Raw genomic sequence first — 21,847 nt, forward strand, 5'->3', positions numbered from 1 at the left:
TACTGTTAAACAGATCATCATGGCTTCTTTAATATTAAAAGAGCGTACATCATGACATTCAATAGTGAGTTGAAATGATATTGCGTCAATAGCCTACAGTACTGAGAGTGTGTTTATCACTCGTCTTCTGTTAGCCACAAGGTTGTTATACCTATAAATCCTTCTCTATGGGAACCTGAGACTTTTCAATCATAGATACTCTACATTCAGATCCATTCACAATGGAAATAAACTACAACTAAATGCTGTACACACAATCCACAATGGAGCATACACCTGACAAGTGGGAAGACTAAACAAGCACCAGGTAATCGTCATCTTCATATCAGCTAATAGACCAAATCTTCATGATGTCACCACAACCAAAAACGTATTTCCGGGTAGATAAGGCCGGCAGTATTATTCGTACACCTTATTCTTGGAAGAAAAGTACACTTATGATATTGTTATTGAGTATAAGAAACATAAAATGTTGTTCTAAATATCCACAGGTTGACAAACTAAACATAGATAATGAACTGGACATCTTGTATTGTGTAGATAGATATCCATAGACATTCCACTCTGAAATACCACTTTTACTGTATATTTACAAACATTCTGATTTGGTCTATAGCCAAGGCCAATGGATAGGCCTAGACAAGAACAGGGGACATACTTATTTAGTGTATGACATGCAGTAGGACAGTACAGTAGATTCAAGCCTGGTATAATGTGCTTTAGGCTTACATATTAAGGAGCGCCATTGTACAAGTGCGTTAGCTGCAGAGCCATATTGTGCGCGGATGCAGGGCTTGGTAAACAGGCAGCCATGTTTGCTCTGTTAAAACAGTTTCTTTTGCATTCTGGCTGCTATTTAGGAGCTCAATTGGAATGCCGTGGCTTGGGTTTAATGGAATGTATGAATTTTGTTTTGGTCAACTAAACTAAACTAATTAAATCCACATGGGAAATACACAACCCACACTAAACTGATACCAATGTAGCCTTTACATAGTACAATCCTCAGTGTTAATGTATCCATTTGTAACTGAGAGTGCACAAATGTAACATTTGTACGCTCTACAAGTTAAAATAACACACAGTGTACACATAAATAAGTTGTTCTGTGGTGTGTTATAACACAGAACTCGTTAAATAATGTATGTGTATCTGAAATGCCCGTTAGCCAACTCCAGCATTCACTGGCTCTAGACGGGTTTGGACGCATAGCTGCACATCATATAATTTCACATAATTTCATATAATGTATATAGAATATAACATAAATAGCATGTGTGACAAGGGTATATAATTGGGTATTTGTGGGGTAGCTAGGTAACAATAAAATGTAAAGGGGTAAATAACATAGATATTAGTCAAGGACAATGTACGTCTGTGGGGTATGTGCATACAGTGTGTTAGTGGGGTCAGACGTCTACTTGAACTGCTTGGAGGATGCAGGGATCTTGATTTCCTGTCCTCTCTCGAGCCTCTTCTCACACTCAATCAAGTAGTTGACGCCATCAATCACTGTCTGCACCAGCTGGACCTGAGGACACACACACACACACACACACACACACACACACACACACACACACACACACACACACACACACACACACACACACACACACACACACACACACACACACACACACACACACACACACACACACACACACACAGATGGGTCAATTCAATATGAAACTATGATTTGCAGGTAGTTGAGAAAAAAGTACCACCGCGCCTCAGCCAAATCAAGGCAGGTCCAGTGTGTCACAGGAGCGGGACACAACAGCAGAGATGAAGAAGAGATGTAGTTTACATCGAAACTTCACCTCCATTAATAAGAGGCTTAAAGGCGCTCGGGTGGCACAGTGGTAAAGTCCCTTCCCACCACGGAGGTTGTGGTACGAATCCACCGTGGTGCATCCGGCTTTGCAAATTTGTAAAGCATCAAAGTAATTTTCTTGCGATGTACTTCCGCCAAATTCAACCACTTCCGGTTGTCACTTCCTAGACAACGAACAGCCCAGGTCTTGCCCAGTATGACTAAATTGGGGAGAAAATGATGCCTAAACCCAGATGGTTTTATAAAACACTCTTGAAGCAACAAAGTGTTTAGTCTACTCCAGCCCTCTTTAGAGCCTGTTGACCTTGCACTGTCCTTGAGAACTCTCCAGCAGTCTGGCTAATAATGGAACACATACACATTCACAAAGATTCTTAGACAGGAGCCTCATTCCTAAAGGTCACAATCTCCATTTAGGAAAGATAGTAGCAATTTACTCTCAATCAGCATGTTTAATAGCACAGAATTAAAACGAGTGGTGGAAAGTAACCAAGTATATTTACTCAAGTGCTGTACTTAAGTACAATTCTGACATAGTCCTGTACTTGACTTGATTATTTTCATGTATTGATGTTATACTTCTGCTCCACTACATGTAAGAGGCAAATATTGCACTTATTTCTCCACTACAATTATTTGACTGCAGTTAGTTACATGTTACTTTGCAGATTTAGATTAATAAAATATTAACTGATGTATTCATTATTATACTGTAGGTTACGCAAACTGTCTCCAAAGAACAAAAGCATTATGGAGAGGAGCATGAATTTAACCACTTAAGCCCCAAAACAAAACAAAAACTGATCATCTTTGATTTAATTTATTTTATATTATATTAATGACATGCCCAAATAGGGAAGTCAGGTTGAAAGTGCAGTCTCAAACATCTAAATTAAAACTGCAGTAAAGAGGACTGCTACAGCCTGCCTATAAAATTTCAAATACGATTTCAAATAAGGCCTTTGTTAGTGGATTCATTACTCTCCCATGGGTCCACTGAACATTGTGCCTTTTTGTTTCATGAACAGCTGTGATGACATGTTGGTGAAAACACATAAACACAACATGGACAAGCACAAACAGACACACAGTGAACAGAAAGGGTTCTCCACATCAGACCTGGCTCAAATAGAGTCCATTTGGTTCCATTCTTACACTCTCAGATACAATAAGACTTTACTGTGTAGAATTTGCAGATAGTTATTTCTTACTGTAGAAGTGTAGTATTTTCAGATAATTCTTCTCTTAGGAGTTTGTTTTACTCTTACCAGATGGGTGGTGTTTACCACATCCAAGCTGCTCAGATAAAATAAAACGTCAAAACATTTGGACTTTAAACACATCTGATAATTTGCGACCAAAACATATCAAAACTGGACATTTGAAATTAAAAAGGTTGAGAATCACTGATGTAAATGAGGTCTTCTCTATTCTCCTACATACGTAGGCTGCTATAACACCAAGGGCGGTAGGGAACATTGATCAATGCTCCTACTCTCCAGTGGCTCATCAGACAACTGAACCAACTCTATTCTTCGACAAAATGTCACAACAATTTGAACCCCGTGCTGCCGTAGGATGGAACAGTACGATGAGCACTGATGAGCAACACTCTCCATGCCTCCATCCAACACTGAAGACCCCTGTCCACGTAATAATTACATCATGTATTTTACACAGAAACAGCACAAGCACATACATGCATTCACACAGTGTGTGTGTGTGTGTGTGTGTGTGTGTGTGTGTGTGTGTGTGTGTGTGTGTGTGTGTGTGTGTGTGTGTGTGTGTGTGTGTGTGTGTGTGTGTGTGTGTGTGTGTGTGTGTGTGCGTGTGCGTGTGGGCGGCGCCCACACAGTCACATATGCACAAACATGCACAACTAACCCTGAATTAGACGTGGAGGCGCTGAAACTAGCCAATCTACAAGTTGTGGCCCTCACAGCCCAGCTGTGAGCTAAGCTCTGAGCTGTGTCCCATGTACGGAATCGGCGTGCAACTAAGTATAAATCAGGCCTTACACAAAATAGAGAATGCCTGTATTGTGTGTGTAATCTATGTGACTCAGGCATGACAGCATGTTGAGACACAATATACAGACTCTACTCTACCCTCCCTCATCCTCCTCTCCTCTCCAGTATGTAGAACTTGAATCCATGGTTGTGTTACCTCAGAGTGTCCCAGGCGGTCCAGGTTGGAGATATCAAATGTCCCCCCTACAGCTGCAGTGTCCACACCTCCAGTCCCTCTCTTCTGGAGACGCAGGTTCTCTAGGATCTTACTGAATCTAGGGTCCTGGGGACAGGGGGAAGTCAATGTTAAGCCACTTTCTCATATGAACACAGGAAAATGTCCGGGGAATCATGTCGGGACATTGTCCGGTGTTGGCGTTTCACACATACTGTATAGCATGCAAAAGGAGAATGTCCGTTTAAGATGCGTTCATTCACAGTTCACACATTAAGGTAAATACTCTGTTTGATAAGGTGAGGGGTGGGGTCTGGGTAGTAGACGCACACATTAGCTACTCCCACTTAAATATAACAGCGTGAGGGAGATGCAAGGAATCAAATGCAAACTAGGGCTTTCACCAACTAGTCCACTAGTAGTCATGTTGTTATTATGTATGTGTATGATTTCTATGTGATGTCTTTTTGCTCTGTTTTTGTTTGATAATTTATAGACATTTAATACAAGAGCCATATTGTTATGTTATATAATTGAAAAGGCCAATAAATATATTGTTAAAAAAAAAAAAACTAGTCGACTAGTAGACTACTACTAGTATAACCAATAGTGGACCTTGTTGGTACTAGTCGAATAGTTGAAAAGAAAAGAAAGTGCCATAGTAATGGCCCATTACTATTATTATTATCCTCCTGCCTTTATTTTCATCAAAAGGGAGTCAAAAGTATGCCCAATAATAGCCTATTATTGGGCAATAACCCCCTTTTGAGGATCCTTGGAGACGCTGCTGTGCTGCTGTGCCAGAAGCACTTCCCTTAAAACGGCATGAAAATAAAGGCAGGAGAATAATAATAATAGTAACTAGAGTTTGGGCCGTTTTGCGACTGGGTCGAGCAGCAAAAATCTCTGGTCGTGAAAGCCCTAAACATTGTTTTACTTTCTTCCACAGACTTGACACATTCAGTCTCCCATTGATGCACCCATACAAAACACAAACAAAACATCTTTCCTACATCAACACGTCCACTCGCCGAATGTAAATTCACCGGACTATCATCGTGTCCATTCACACATTGAGCCATTTTGGCTCAAACGGACATTACCCAGACTTAAGTCAAGGGTCCTGCCAGCATAAAGTCTGTTGCATGTCCGATCCTACTGAGCCAGAATATTGCATTCATACATACAGCCCCTCCGTTTGAAGTCTGGAAAACGTCCATATTACAGTGCATGTCTGAAAGTGCACGGCTTTAGACAGTTTTTAAAGCAATCAAATTCAGTGTAGAACATAAAAACGTGTAGCAAATATACATTTGTGAAGAAACATAGTTTATTGACACATCCTCAAATAGTAGCCTAAAAGTAAAATAATTTCAGGGCATTTTGAGATTTCAGAGGACAGCGTATATTGCTGACCTTTGCGAGGTGGGGAAGCTTGACGTGGACACCCGCACGGAGCCCGGTCCCCAGGTTAGAGGGACAGGTAAGGACGTAACCCAGGTTCTCGTTCCACATAAACTCCCAACCTTTTTCCTGGATGAGATGCTCCACCTGAGAGAGAGAGAGACAGAGAGATGGAAAGTGAGACAGAGAGGAGATACACAGAAAGTAAAGGATCAGACAGTATGAGTAAAGGACTCATGCAGCAATGCTTTTTTATGTGCATGTCACATTTAACACATAAATGTGACATAAAATTAAGTATCATATTAAGCTTCAACATTGAACTTGAATGAAACGATGAATAAGCAATCAAGTAAATATAAAATACACATATACACTGAACTTCCTTTTATTTAAACAATTTAAAATAAAATAAAATGTTCAAAAATGGCAGATCTACTAGCTCACCACACATTGCACCACAACGTAAATAGGCATGCCAGGTAAAAGTGGTAAAAAATCTGAACACATCGTCTGCATAATTGTCGATAGCAATGTCGTCAAAAAAGTAAAATAATGGCTGATATATCTATTGGCCAAACCGATACGGTCATGTTCTAGCTTCTTAACAGTCATAAGTACAGTTTGGCCATTACAACAACCTCACTTAAGTGTTGACTACACTTTCCCTAATAGTGAACTTGGATCGCTGTCAGATATAAATAATTGATGTTGCCTTGCGTTTATATCTCTCTCTCTCTCTGTGTGTGTGTGTGTGTGTGTGTGTGTGTGTGTGTGTGTGTGTGTGTGTGTGTGTGTGTGTGTGTGTGTGTGTGTGTGTGTGTGTGTGTGTGTGTGTGTGTGTGTGTGCGCGCGTGCGTGCGTGCGTGCGTGCGTGCGTGCGTGCGTGCGTGCGTGCGTGCGTGCGTGCGTGCGTGCGTGCGTGCGTGCGTGCGTGCGTGCGTGCGTGCGTGCGTGCGTGCGTGCGTGTGTGTGTGGGGGTGTGTGTGGGGGGGTGCATGAGTGAGTGTGCATGTTTCAACTTGCTGCTCTGTCACACTTAAGCCCAGCCTTTGTGTTTATCATTAAAACTACTTGCGTGTTTATATATGCACACCGGCATGAGGCACTGACACACAGACAGTCACACACGCATACCTGTTTGAGACCTCTGCAGAACCTGTCAAACACTCTCTTCATGTTTCCTCCCTTCTCCATGGAGATGACCCTGGTATGATCCTCCTCATTGATCCAAATTAAGAACGTCTTCTCGTTGTTGTGCCTACGGAGGTCAGAAAGGGACAAATATTAACATTTGGGTAGACTATCCTATTTCATTATGGACCACTCCTATTCATGACCAGTCTACTTAAACCCTCTATACTTAGTCCCTCACTTGTTCCCCTCTACACCAAATCTCTTTGCCAAAAATAGCACCGATTAGTTGGCAGTCGCCCCAGAATAAGGATGCTAGGGTTCATGTGGTTAAGTTCAAATTCAAAATCATGCTACCACATAATATGATACTTTGTTGTAAAGCACAATACAGTCTTACAACACAACAAACACACTAAAATCCTCAGTGTTAATTTAACTTTCACTGTCACAGGGCAGCCCACACACACACACACACACACACACACACACACACACACACACACACACACACACACACACACACACACACACACACACACACACACACACACACACACACACACACACACACACACACACACACACACACACACACACTACAGCTGCTTCCATTTGATGATCATCATGCCGGCTTGGAAGTGGCTGGTTGGTGTGACTGTTTGCAATATTATTTTAAAGTGACTTTTGTATATTATGTGTATGTATATGTTGTACAACCTTTGTGTAATGGTTTAGCTGTTTGATAGGATATCAGATATTCTGTAGATTGGGTAATTGATAGTAAATTGCTAATCTGTGTTCTGGGTGTGGCTCACCCGTTATAAAGACTCCAGATGAAGAATTTCAGGTTGACTTGGGCTAGCTAGTAACAACTCCAAGGGAGAACTGCCAGGGCCTTCATGGAATGTTTAGCCTGTTTAAACAGTGTCTCAAATTGTTTGTTTGTTTGTTGTGTCTTTTCAAGTGTTCATTTCTGATTTCGAAGTTATTTTTGGCCAGCCTTATGTGTTAAATTGTCGTGTCCACCTAGGCCCACTGTGAATAATGCTGCACTGATTTTTATTGGCGTTTGTGGAGGGAAATAAATATAAAAACCCTGCATTCCTGGGCTTTGAACCTTCTTTGGAGCCTAAACTGTTGGTCAACTGTTACAATATTAATTTAGCAATACGTATTTTACTACAAGTCCTCTTCTCTCTTAAAGTAAGTATGATACACGATAAGCAGGAAGTAAGTCCACAATGAGGCTAATGCTCAATTTCCCCTTCTTTATAGCATCAGTTACGAAACAATTGTCTGGTCATGAATTTAATTTAGCAACATTTGTCCAACACACACAGCCATCTTTCCTAGTAGAGAGAAGGGAAACTGAGGGCAGTGAATGTAAAGGACATGCAACACAGGTCTCCAGCTGGTATTGAAGCAGGGAGTTGTGATTATGCAGTTGCTACACTATCAGTGACATTAGCATTCTGAAAGCCTGATAGAAAGAACACCGCTCTTTCCCTTCTTCTGCTGCTGCTGCAGCAGCACAGTTACCCGAGCTGACCTTGTGAGGAACTGCTAGAGGTTTAATGAGGTAATGGATCCAGGAGAGAGAAAGAGAGAGTTTTTCTGCAACAGAAAAGAGTGGAGCCAGAGAAAGTACTACTCGTGGGAAGGAACAGGGGACAGAAGGGAGACAAGCAAGAACAGAGGAGGGGCAAATGGAGAGAGAAAGAAATAGAGAGATGGGAGAAGGAGATAAACGGTGACAGTAAATTATTATAAAACACATTAGTCCAGTAAGAGAAACTGGAGAAAACAAAGGAAGGAGAGAGAGGAAATATTGAGTGTGAGAGGAGGAGGGGAGGTGGAGAGAAAGAGAGACAGAGGGGGCAGCAAGTGAGGGGAGGAAGTAAGAACGGACTAAGGAGAGAGAGATGGAAAGAAGAGATAATGAGGGAGAGAGTGGAGGCGAAGTGTTGGTATGCTGCCATCTCTGAGGCCAGCAGAAAGGGAGATTGTAAGACAGAGATGAATAGAGGTGTATGAGTATGATGATGATACCACAACAGAGAGAGGGGTGGACAAAGAAAGAAAGAAAGAAAAGGAGGAAGGAAGATGGGAAGGACATATTGATAAAGAAAAATGTAAGTGATAAGAGTGGAGAGAAGAGACAGAGAAAGATACTGTATGGTGGGAGAGAAGAGATAAGAGAAGAGACAGAGAAAGATAAGACAGGAGAGAATGAGGTGATTGATACAGGTTGAATCAGGTCTATTTCTGTGCTGAAAACCAACTCTGAGAGGTCATTGTCCACAATGCTAAAATGATCCACCACATCTCAGGACAATAGTCAATCTCATATAAAACTGAAGAGTAAAAACTACTACTCTTCACAACATGGCAGAAAAACTAGTATTTTTATTACTTTTTTTTGTCCCTGCCACCCCCCCCCCCCCCCCCCACACAGTTTTTGTTCCATTCCACACTTTAATTTCTTAATGTAGGCCTATGGTTTGGGAGGCTGAAAGTGAGATAGTGACAATTATTGTCTTTTTTTTATATGCCATTTACATGAGCCATGCACTTCAGTGGCTGCCAATACACCGAATTTCTGCGTATCTCTGCACTAGCTCCAGCAAGCATCAGTGTTATCTGCTGCGTTACTTTATTATGTTAGCAATTAGCCTCATTTTACGATACGTCCTCCGCAACAGTCATTGAGAAAGTGTCTCCAGAAGTTTAATGCACATTTCTGTGATTACCGTCTGTAGTTATGGAGTCAGGACAAACTGAAAAGTAACAGTAAATATACTATACAATGCATGCCACAGAATGTGTACTGGAATAATATGTTTTCATGCTTTGGCATCCCAAATAATATCAGAATATTCAAGGTACAATATCTCGATTTCTTATAGCTGTGATAAGACCTCCGGCTCGTACAGTAAATTGGACATGAAGTTTACCTGCAGTGCATACTGTAAACAAAGTATTTGACATTAATGTGATTCAGATGTGAATGTAAACATATAGCCAGTTAAAAGGAGACACAGGAGCAAGGCTCTTGTGGGATTTGAACATACATTAAGCCAGCTATGGCCTAGGTCCAACTGTGTGTAGCAACCTCTATGGTAGCAACAGCGATCCTAAACTCCCAACTACAGACACACAGATGATGTGGATCCATACTTGCCATAGTTTGATGGCAAGTATGGATCCACATCATGTATTCATAAATGACTTAGGATGTTACGTGATTATTAAAATAATATCACAGTAAGTGTTTCACTCATGAATGTTATTCTCAGTGTTGTGTTCTATTTTTTTTCGGAAGGTATACGCTACGATACGATGCGCGTGGTTGTGGGTATACGCTCGTGCGTTTTCAATGGATGAAACAGTTGAAACAAGGAATACGGTAGCGACGAAAAAAAGTCTCAAGGTATACGCCGTACACAGCATCTGACGGTAGAACACACCACTGGTTATTCTATTGATCTTAATGGAAGGAAAATCAAATTTCACTTCTATTTTGTATACGTGTTATGTTAAGTATTTTGTAAAATATGTTTTGTAAAAGTGCTATAGAAAAAAAAGATGCTTGCTGGAGAATGATCAGTGATCGACTAATATGTCAGAGTTTCAGTATCGTCTGTTCGGATAGGATTCCTTGCTTACCATATACCACGGGCGTCGGGCCAATCGCGGGCCATGCCGGCACAGGTCAGGAGAGGTGACACAGGCTTGTCAAACAGGAAGTGATCCTGCGAGAGACAACCAAGGAAAAACAAACTCATGTTTATAATGAAGATAGTCTTGGCGTCAAGATATTCTGATTAATGTTTGCTTTTTGGCACAACAAGATATGTAGCAGCATCTTTTAATCTGTCTACATCTGTGCTAACAACTACACCCTGTATGGGAATCCACCCAAAGACCTGTATTACAGGTTAATGTCCTCTCTGTACACCCTCCTTCATGTCTTTATCCACAGTACTAATACAACACCTTTAAGAGAGGGAAACAGATCATTTTAAACACTGGAAATTCAAATAATGTGGAAAAACTGTACTACTTTTATAATTTGGCATTCTCATATACAATGAATATGTCATATACATTTAATTTCACAGTTAACCGTAGAGAGGCTTCCAGAGCATTGCAAATATAACTGGTTTTGAATGCGAGACATTTACAATGTAGCCCAATATTATACCAATTACAGTCAATACACTATATACAACTGGCAACTTCCTCCACTTGTGACATTATGATTCTTCATACCCGAACAGGTGTAAATATCTGAAGTCGTGCCTTATCTGTTCCCCTCCCTTTAACATGTTTAACATGTAACAAAAAAATAAATAGAACACAGTAAAATCCTCAGTGTTAATTTATCCATTTGTAACTCTGCTACTATTGGAGTTACAGACCCCCTGGGACCCCCTGGGACCCCCTCTCAAGGACCCCTGGGGGACAGAAGATGCTTCAGCCACCTGAACAGACTCACATCAATGAGCTGCTGCTGCTCCTGGTCTGTCATCACGGTGAGGCTGTAATATTTCCCGGTCAGGTCTCCCTTCAGTCCCGCCAGGGCGTCCACCACCACCCTCTCCACCTCGCGGCGCTCTGCGCGGGTGCAGGCGGGGGGCAGACTCAGCCCGCGGATGCTACGGCCTGTTCTCACCCTGGACGACAGCACGTAGCGCTCGTCAAACTGGCCAGACTGAATCTGAGGGTGGCGGACAGGGTTGGATGTCAATGCTGTGTGTTATATGGATCTATAAGTCGTCTCATGTCTACATAATGTCTTCACTATAGACAGGCTCCGCGGTAAGTAATTGGTAGGGGGATATAGTGTTAAGTGCCTAAGGACACCTGAGAATCACGAGGTGCCCGGTCCCCCCGTCCCCCCGTCCTGTCCCGCCTAGTCTATGTGTGGAAGTGTCCCTGAGCAAGACATTTAACCCTTAGCTGCTCCCCGGGTACTGTATTAACAGCGCTCACTGCTCCTAATAGTTATGATGGGTAAATGCAGAGGACAAATTTCATGTAAAGTGCAATTGTGTAGTGACAAATAAATACCCCATCCACAACACGAACAACAAATATCTTGTCCTCGCTGCCAGTAGGCCATCATTTTTTCACATATCATAATTTGTTTAATATTTAACTTTAACCCTATTTTATACACCCCCCCACACCCCGCTTGAAGATCAATAAGCATAAATTAGGCTTAAGCCCTGGCTGCAATATACATAAAGTTGAGTACCTTACTACAATCCAGGTCAGTGGGGTGTTTCATGACTAGAGGGTCGTAACCATTATGCCTTTCTTTAATGATCGGGTTCAACAGGTCACCAAACACCTAGAAACAAACAAAACAACATTAATTACTTTGAATAGCATGTGTGTGGATTACAATAAGTGCTTTGTGATTACAGAGTGTGATTACAGAGTGTTTTTACATCTAGTGTTTACTACATCTCAGATTTGTCTTTTTCCTTTGTGGTACTGTATATGACAGATACTAGACAGTGGGGAAATGCATTTGGTGCAATACTCCAACCGAATTATCTAGTACAGGCTGTGTTTTCCCCGTTCACATTTGGCAATACAGTATTAAAATGTGAATACTGATGGCCCTGCAATATTCATGTACAGTACAGCTACTGTACTTGGTAATTAACATGATCCTGACCATCCACACATTATTGTTAAGGGGAAAAAATGTAACTGTAATTTTCCCTGCCATTTGTTGTCAAAAATAAAACGTGAAGAGACCTGTTATAGTGCCACCATGAGGCCAATTTAAAAGATTGAGGCCAATTTAAAAGATGTGGGCCCTTTCAACATCAGACTTGATTAAGAGATACGATATTGCCCCAATGAAATAAGGCCAAATAAAATAAAAGCTGTTGAATGAACACTATGCCACATACAAACGTGTGTATACTTGCTGCGGATGTATGTTTAAGCACCATGCCAGAAGGATGTTTTCAGGTTCATGGAACAAAGCCAGAAACAAGGGTTTCTACATCACTGCCAACAAATGAAGAACCCATGCTCTCCCATTTTCCGCAAGTCTAGTCTTGAATGGATTCATTTTCAAACCGACAGAGAATCAATGTAAAACAGCAAGTGGAAGAAACTGAATCAGAAAAGAGGCTTTCCCGCTACTACAGTAGGCAACACAGCCAAACGTGTGATCATTTTAAACCAATTACAGAGTACAGTGTATCAACGGTCTAGTCAGAGGTGTGCAGAAATGTTGACTCCTTGGACACAAGGGTTCATTGAAAAAGTCAATAAAACAATTAAACACTGTTGTTAGATAAGGAAACCCTTTATGCAAATAGGAATAACCATTATACTGTTCACTGTACCCTTTTTTTGACTTGGTAAGAATATGTCCTGTGTGTGTGCTGTGCATAATCTTCATTACTTTGGAAGTCTGTAACTAACTAACTAACTAAAAATGAATCCAAGACAAATTCCTCTTTAATCAAAGCTCTACTATATGTCTGACCTCGTATGACTCCTCATCTCCAGCCACCATGCCCACGGTCTTGATGAAGGGGTGTCCAGGGTTGTCAACACCTGTCTGGATGGCCTGATCCAGGGTGTAGCCGTTGGGAGTGGCCTTGTCGACCAGCTTGGCATAGATAGCTGGGCTGAGGTGGCTGGCCATGCAGTTGTTGTGCTTGCGTAAGTCTGGGTACTCAGCACTGTTGAAAGAGTTAGGTTTGTTTTAGTCTGTATTGCGATTAGTCGAAGGATCACAGTGACTAAAGGGGGAAAAAACACAGTGATAAAATGTGATAAAAACACTGAAGAAAAAAAAAGGAAAAAAGAACACAAAGCCATTAGTTTGACAGAGTTCAATGACAGAATTCTAGATTAATCAGATTTAGTCATGGTTGAACCTATACAGTAAGAATGTAAATCCTTCTGTTTTCCAATTGTCTAGGCTTACTGCATACTGTTAGATCGATCATACATCTGCAACTATGTTGTATGCCTTATTAGACATATTTGTTTTAACTGTATGTGAGGTACTGTTGGCTTAATGAGTGTCAGTGTGAAATGTTAAGGTAGAGTAAGTGATATGTTTTGTTTTTTATTAAAAGGTTAAAGCTCTATATTCTGGTAGTAATCATTTCTGTATAGAGTGTTCAGTACAGGGTCTCCCCGTCTCTCCAGCTCTTTAATGAACAGAAAATACATTTTCAGGTGGGTTGCAAATGTTCAGCCAATCAGGAGAGCGTACCCCTTTATCTGCTTAAATTTGATAGTGTTACAGGTCCAATTTTGTCTGCCAATTGTTTTTGTGTCATCACTTCAATTCACTTGTTTATCCTGTATCCTGTGTGAGTTCTCTCTCCTGATTGGAGAAAATTGGTATCCCATCCATAAAATGTAGTTTCTGTTTACCAAAGAGCTGGAGAGACAAGGAGACTCCTGTTACTGAACAAACACTCTATAGCAAAATTGGTATCCCATCCATAAAATGTAGTTTCTGTTTACCAAAGAGCTGGAGAGACAAGGAGACTCCTGTTACTGAACAAACACTCTATAGCAATGAGTATTATCAGAATATAGAGCTATTTAACACTTATTTTAACAAAAAGATCACAATATACACATTTTATACAATATACACATTTTGTGATCAAAAAGATCACAAAATAGCAGATCTACAAGCTGCACAAGGCTTCATAATGCAATGAGTTGAGCTTGCAGATCATATTTTCAAATGAACGCAGTATAAAATAGGGCTAAGCTACAGTATACTATAAGATACTTTTAATAATTATGAGGCAGAAAAATAATATCTGATGTACAGTATGAAGGTTTCATGTTGTTTTCACTTCCTATGTTGTCACAAACCGGCCCGACTCCGAGCTCCTCCACCAAGCTGCTCCCAGATCTGATAAAAAGAAAACCTTGACACCTCCCTTGCTGCTCACTCCCACCCTTACCCATGCTTCCTAATATGGTGGACCCATGCAAAATGACTAGAAGCTGTTTGTCTAGTTTTGGCTGCTGCAGTCTGTTGGACATGTATGAAGGGAAAGGGGGAGCTGGCATCTACAACCATATTGTCCTACCCAGAATATAGTTGCAATGGAGCATGGCTAGTTAACAGAACAGGATAGGTCTACGACTCCTTGAGAGAGAGCTCTGTCTCGATGCCACAAAACCTCTAATATAAAATTGGAATTGTGTGACTTGCTGATTTAGTGCAATTGTCTTGCTGAATTTACAACATCAACATGTGATGGCTAACAACCGTTTGTATATTCATCCTCCAAACAGCCACGTCTAGCCAAGATACTGCAGTGAACGTTTGGGCCTTATCCAAAGACTCACTTCAATTTGGCTCTCATGTCCAAATGGAAAGATGCACTCCATATAGAGAACAGATCTCCCTTGCGGTGCTGCAGTCTCTGTGTCTCTGTCTATTTATATTGCGGGCCACGTGCGCGTGCAAGCGGCGTGTGTCACAATGTATCTGTGTGTGGGGGATGCACGTACACAGGTGCCCGCTATGTTGGTCGCTGTGCAAGTCTAATTTTGTCTCAGGAATTGTAAAACTGCTGTCGAAAACCAAGCATGGAACTTGCAACTCTAAACTACTGTAGGTACAATCAATGATGTCGGCCCGGACGGCTGGCGTTGTAGCGGTCCGGGCACCTAAGCTGCTAGTGCAGTCTTAAAGAGTGTTGTGGGTTCGACTCCCGATCCCGACGACCTTTGCTGCATGTCACTCCCTGTATTCTGTATTCTATCAATAAAGGCATGAAAAGCCCAAAAATATCTTTAAAAAAAGAGAATCAATGACGTCACCGTATGTGTAGCCAATAGAGGGACTTCTGTATGAACAGAGACACAGGCTTCTCCTTCCTATTCTACTCCGGAGGGACGGTACGGTAGGACTGCGGTAATACATTCACAAAAATATTAAATATCAGTTGTCGTTGAGGGATTGGAACATTTTGGGAGAGTGACTAACATGGCCTACTGGCAAGCGCAAAAGGTTTGGCACTGATTGGTCCAGCGATTTGCGAGGTTAGCACACACTCCATGTGTACACACACACACAGGGGTGAAAAGATAATCTCTCGCCCCGCCTTTGGCTGGCGGAGATAATAAAACATGTGCACACACACACACACACACACACACACACACACACACACACACACACACACACACACACACACACACACACACACACACACACACACACACGTCTTTGTGAATTTGTGTATTTGCCATGATAAGCTCTTGTTATTGTATTTCATATTTTCTTAACCATCCCATCATGTTTAATCAGTATGTGTTCATTGTTTTTTCTATGTGACATGACGACCGTTGAAAAATGATTTATTTTGAATAGTCTGTTAACAATGGTTCCCTCTGATGTCACTGTCAAGGTTACTGTGTGTCTGTTTTCTTTGCACGTTATGTGTTTTTATTCTTATCAGGAAAATGTATAGCTAGCATACAGTTTATACCGCATCTGACAACATGTTTTCTATCTATTCCCAACTTATTTTGCCTACTTCTGTATCAGTTACTTTAGAACTACCATGTGACACTGCCTTGGTGTGACTTCTGTTCTCCCAGCTCGTGCTTGCTTACAGATCTGGTAATTCAACTGAATGACCAGTCACCAGACCAGTCAACATCCTATCAACATCCTAGAGAAGCTTGCTATCACATTGTCATTACTGTGTAATATCACTTTTTTTTAAAAGACAAATGTGAGCATGTACAGCACAATACTGTAAAGAAAATGAAAATACCAATACAGAAAAAGTATGTAGCCTAAATTATGAACTGTAAAATAAAAAACATAGTAAATTAATTCCACTGGCCAATGGCCATCCAGTCACTCATATCTATCTACAGTGACCATTGAAGTGCCTCTTCCTCTGTGCCCGCCCCCCCCCCCCACCCACACTTATTCTTATGTCTCTTGCAAAGTGGCTGGCATGACAGAAGTCGATAGGGCACTATATCGATTTCGGTGTTGCATCTGTTGTCGGCTAGGTAAACCAGCGATTAGGGCACTCAATCAATGGCCGTACAACGTGTGCAGAGGAGCTTCTTCAGAGACTGCATCACACACAGCTGAATCCATCTGCAGCCCACAAGGACTGTCCGCAGACAGGGAGGCAAACATTACAGCAGTTAGCAGTAGACAGGCTACATGTGTATGGGCTACATACATACATGTTTGTGTATGTGTGTCGCAGACATGTAGCATCCCATGATCCCAAAGAGAGAGAACATAGGTCCTGTGGTTGGCTGTCAGGAGACAGGTTTGACATGCTATCATTCAGGAAAATCATGTTCAGCAATGTCCACACATATTCCACACATGAGTGTGTGTGTGTGTGTGTGTGTGTGTGTGTGTGTGTGTGTGTGTGTGTGTGTGTGTGTGTGTGTGTGTGTGTGTGTGTGTGTGTGTGTGTGTGTGTGTGTGTTGGGGGGAGGGGGGGGGGGGTAAAGTAGCCAATTGTCTCTGACAACCACCAGACAACTGCCCATCCCTCCAGGCCAGGGCATAGCAGTCTACCAATTACAATGCGTTTTATAGGCTACAGCAGCGCCTGCATCCAGATCCAGGTCACTCACTATATAATATGACGATGAATTATAGCCCTGTATGAACCAGCTGGGTTGTCTTTGGAGTTCAAGCGAGGACATTCCAGATCATTCTATTGCCTATTGGGCGCTGAGAACACCTGCAGCTTGGAACATGGCAAATGTGTGAATATGAAATTGCATGTCTCCAATCTCTATCTCTTCACTGAAGAATTTGATTTATCATCGTCATCAGATTATCAGTCTCAAACAGTCACCGCGGCGTTTCATGTAGGCTAATCACGGCCCCAATAAGATGCTATGTAAAGGAGGCGCGTTAATTGGTGTAAATTTAGAATCGCAAACGATTTATTGACAGAAGACTGGACGCTTACAGGAGGAATTTGACAAAACTGTATCAATCAACATGAAGTATAAATAAATATCAAGACTATTAGATCTGTAGCCTTGGATCACAAGACGGTCATCGGTCATGACCGTCCTGCATGATCTTCAAAATAGTGTTTGCACTTTCTCCCTTTTTGGTCCGTACATCTACATAAACGTTCAGAATTCAAATATAAAGTGCTTACCCCATGGCCACAGATGTTACAATTATGTACGGGCCCTCGGAAGTACCCGTATCTTCTGTATTGTTCAACTAAAAGCATTTTAGTCCAATCGATTGCCATATTTGCATAGAGTTATAATGTATCAGAGTGCAATACATCTCCCAACCAATAGGGTCGCGTAGTTGAAATAGGTGAAAATACGGAGAAAATGGCCAACAATCGGATTAAAATGCTTTTTATTGAACAATACGGACAATACGGGTAGTTCTGAGGAACCGTACATAATTGCAACATCCATTGCCATAGGGTCCGCAATTTATATTTGAAATACGAATGTTTTGTAGATGTACGGACCAAAAAGGGAGAAAGTGCAAACATAATTTTGAAGGTCATCCATGACTGTCACAGTCATGTATCAGGGCTGTGAGGACAGTGGCGGAGCGTCCGGGGAGGCAAGGGAGGCGGCCGCCTCCCGGCCCGCGACCCTGGAGGGCCCGGCCGCCGGGCCCTCCAGGGTCGCGGCCCCGACCCGGTCGCCGCGACCGGGCCGGGGCCACGACCTCTCCGCGGCGCCTCTCCGCTTCTCATTTAATTAAAGCAACAACATAACCCTAACCTAACCCTATCCTAACCCTAAAACCGAAATAAAGTGACAAAAAGCCCCCCAAAAGGTGACCCGACCCGACCCAAACCCGCAAAATTTTCCGCGCGCGTGGTGGCACGGGGGGGGGCCTGATCACTGTGCTCTGCCTCCCGGCCCGGCTTTCAGTTGTTCCGCCACTGTGTGAGGATGACAGTGCGTGCGCGTAATACATTTATCTCATGTATCTAGTTTAGGCAGAAGAACGGAGGTAAAAAAGAAGAAAAAGACAAAGAACATAAGTGTGTCTATGAAGTCTGCAATAACTGTAGCCTACGGGGCCGGGTTTTTACCTGGCGGGGTACAGTCTCCGTACTGGGGCTCCAGCGCTGACATGGTCCCGGTGGAGCAGAAGCCCAGCCGTTAAGGATCCCGCTCCCACTAATGACAAGATCCCCAGATTCCGTTTAGAGGACACGATCCTGGTGAAGCTGCTTGCCATTTTTCCGTTTTCTTTCTACCTTTATATTTTTCCTCGGTGATGATGCTGATGCGACGCCTGTGGTGGAATGAGAGAGAATGGAGAAATGGTTTTAAGCGAAAGAGAGGAAGAGGAGGAGGCGGGGGGCGAGAGAAAGCGAGAGAGAGAGAGAGAGAGAGAGAGAGAGAGAGAAGAGAGAAAGCGAGAGAGCAGTGGTGGAAAAGGCAGGCTACTCACAAGTAAAAGTATCAATACTGCAATGTAGAAACACTCTGATACAAGTAAAAGTCTGGTAATCAAAATGTACTTTATGTTAAGTACAAAAGTATTGCTATCAAAATGTACTTTAAGTACTAAAAGTAAACATTGTGGAGATTGTCCCATTTCACAAGTTTTCAAATGTATAAATATCTTTTGAAACTTGTAGATCGGCTATTTTCAAATGGCCGAAATGTAAACTATATGGGCTGAAGTGGTTAGTCAGTGTATGTAAATGTAAATAGTTACTTTACACCACTGGAGAGAGAAGAGAGACGTGTGAAACTACAGAGAATAAAGGCATGGTCGCCATACAAAGAACAAATATAGCCTATCATATTTCTAATTATGATATAGCCTATTTGATCAAGCTGCTACCACTCCCACTTAAGAATCATTAGCCTACACCTGTGCACACACAGGAGTGGAGTAGCCTATTGTCTTTTAAATATATCCATTAACTGTTTGAATACTCTGGGACAAACCTGTTGCTGCAAGAGCAATGTGCATGATCTACCATTTTCAGAAATATATGTCACTCTCCTGCATTTCATCCAGTTTGATGTGCAATTCTTTTGTGAAAAGACATAGCCTAGAGATTATATTAACTGAGGGCAGGCATATCAGATAGATAGAGCATTGAATGAATGACAAACATATCCTGTCATTATTTATTCATAAAGACAATGATAACATATCATTTGTTCAAGTTTACAGGTTAATATTCGCTAAAGTATGGGAACTACCCCAGTTAGCAAATATATATTCTGTAGAGATATAGAGATTCTGCCTTCTTTCTTTTTTACCAAATCGGTTTCCAGATCGGCAAATATCCCCCATTGCCCCCAATGTATCAATATATTTTGTGTATTGGTTCCCTGCACACGGATAAATTCCAGTGTCTCCTCAGCCATGAATTTAACATGTAATTCTCACCAACCATGATCGGTAGGTAGGTAGCTGAGTTTTGGTATCAACCGCTAGGTGCCTGTTCAGCCCATGGTGCTAAATCTGAGCTGATTGGTCAGCTTCCAACTTTGCCCAGCTTTCATTATGATTTGTGTGCATGGGTATCTCATCTTAAACAAGCTCAGTGCTTAATGAGTCTCCCAGTTTAGTAGACCTTGTATTGTGAATGTGTACTTCCATGTACTTATGTTCTCATGTCTTACTAAATAAAGTAAATCAATCAATTCCGTATAACCCCTCTGGAAAAATACAGCTTTAGTTTGCACTGATTGGTCAGCTGGCATATAACCCCGGCCCCTGGGGCCAGACATAACCTCGCATCACCAGTCTTTGTTTCAGGCAGACAAGAAAGCTAACCAATCAGTGCAATCATTCTCTCTGTCCTTATATCACTCCCCATGGCAAATAAGGTATACAATAGGCCATTAACAGTCATGGGCTGGTCAAAACCCAGGCAACACAGAATAAAAATTGTAGCCATGGCAACATTTTGAGTTGCTAGAGTGTCTATTTTAAAACATTGTGAAAAATGTTATTTAAAAGTATATTGGCCAATCATTGCAAAAAATAGCCCATGGCAAAGTCACAATGGAACTCAACTGAGCGTAGTCAAGGACAAGGAACTCAGTGTTGTGTTTTGTAATACTAATTAATGTCTTAAGTCTTTATACTGTATATGACCCAACCCTCGGACATTGCCGAGTTGCAGCAATGTCCTCATTCCTATGAATGAGTCAAATGCTTCTGGCAGGTTGCAACAATCAACACACACACACACACACACACACACACACACACACACTCTTTCACAAATATTGGAAGCAGGAACACTTGGCTTTCAGTAAGTACCCTGAGCTGCTTATGAGGGATAACTTCTGCAGATGAATTGGTCAAAACGTGGGCATACAATACACTCAACAGGGCCTGGATATAAGTATGTACTACCTACCGTAGGGTGTGTGTGTGTGTGAGGGGGGATGCTGGTAAAATTGTGCATAAAAAGAAAGAATGAATTTACATAAATTGTGGTGACTGGCTGTTTTGAAAAGCAGCCAGTCATTTGGGTTTTCATCCAAATGACTACAAACGCTAGAAGAAAGAAGGTTACCATGTCAATAACATATAGACATGGAAGGCAAATTAGCATATTAGTAATACATAATGACATGAATAATTGTAAATTAAAAGAAAAATATTACACACAGCAAAATCCAGAGTGTAAATGTAACTTTTGCTGTATTTTGCTGTGCAGATGTGATCAATTTGATCTTGTGTATAAAAATATGCAGAGATGACAAGTTAGTCTTACCTGTTGCAGAACCCAGTACCTGGAAAGAACACGTCCTCTGTAAAGACGCTGCGTCCAAACAAACAGTCCAGTGCAGGCGTGCCTGACGTGAACAATACAACACCAACAATGGCTGTCTGACACAACCTACTGCATGACTAATAAGATACACAAAAACCAAACACACACCCAAGGAAACCATCAACTCTACCAGAAAGAGAGGGGTGGCGAGTGGGGATAAAATTATTGGGCATCTAATTGAAGATAATCACTACTATTAGGTAATTAGATGTCATTAAACGTGATGTCCTATCTACTGTAGTATATTACTAACAACTGTAGAGAAAGTAAGCAATGGAAGGGCTCTGTGACCTTTGAGCACCACAGTTTTAGTTGATTCAGGTTTACTTTTATCAGGTGATAGCTGATAAAGCATACACACTTTGATGATTTCAGAGCAGTTTGCTTTACAGTACAGAGCTACTCTGCAGATTACATTACTGTATTTAAATACAGCAACAAAAAAATCTTACTACCTGAGGAAGATCTTTGC

The 21,847-nt window shown here is 41.7% G+C and overlaps 1 protein-coding gene across 1 annotated transcript; it reads right to left on the reverse strand.

Annotated features, from left to right (window-relative positions):
* LOC311046545 (creatine kinase U-type, mitochondrial-like) lies at positions 1 to 21,416 on the reverse strand. The gene is made up of 10 exons (XM_084058917.1): positions 21,316 to 21,416; positions 18,652 to 18,857; positions 13,080 to 13,278; positions 11,823 to 11,918; positions 11,061 to 11,282; positions 10,229 to 10,314; positions 6,563 to 6,686; positions 5,438 to 5,572; positions 4,004 to 4,129; positions 1 to 1,531 (listed from the first exon to the last, which is right to left on the reverse strand). The coding sequence occupies exons 2-10, from the start codon at positions 18,798 to 18,800 to the stop codon at positions 1,418 to 1,420; spliced, it is 1,251 nt and encodes a 416-aa protein (XP_083915043.1). The 5' UTR covers positions 18,801 to 18,857; positions 21,316 to 21,416; the 3' UTR covers positions 1 to 1,417.
* Positions 21,417 to 21,847: the final 431 nt, after the last annotated feature.

This window comes from Gymnoscopelus microlampas (genome assembly GCF_963454915.1).
Source record: "Gymnoscopelus microlampas genome assembly, chromosome: 6".
Lineage (NCBI taxonomy): Eukaryota > Metazoa > Chordata > Actinopteri > Myctophiformes > Myctophidae > Gymnoscopelus > Gymnoscopelus microlampas.

Excerpts from the sequence above, each read along its gene's own strand:
- LOC311046545 (XM_084058917.1), bottom strand. The coding sequence starts at position 18,800 with ATGGCAAGCAGCTTCACCAGGATCGTGTCCTCTAAACGGAATCTGGGG. Across the intron at positions 13,279-18,651 it reads CGGAGACTGTACCCCGCCAG|TGCTGAGTACCCAGACTTAC; the intron begins GTAAAAACCCGG and ends CTCTTTCAACAG. Across the intron at positions 5,573-6,562 it reads TCTGCAGAGGTCTCAAACAG|GTGGAGCATCTCATCCAGGA; the intron begins GTATGCGTGTGT and ends TCTCTCTCTCAG.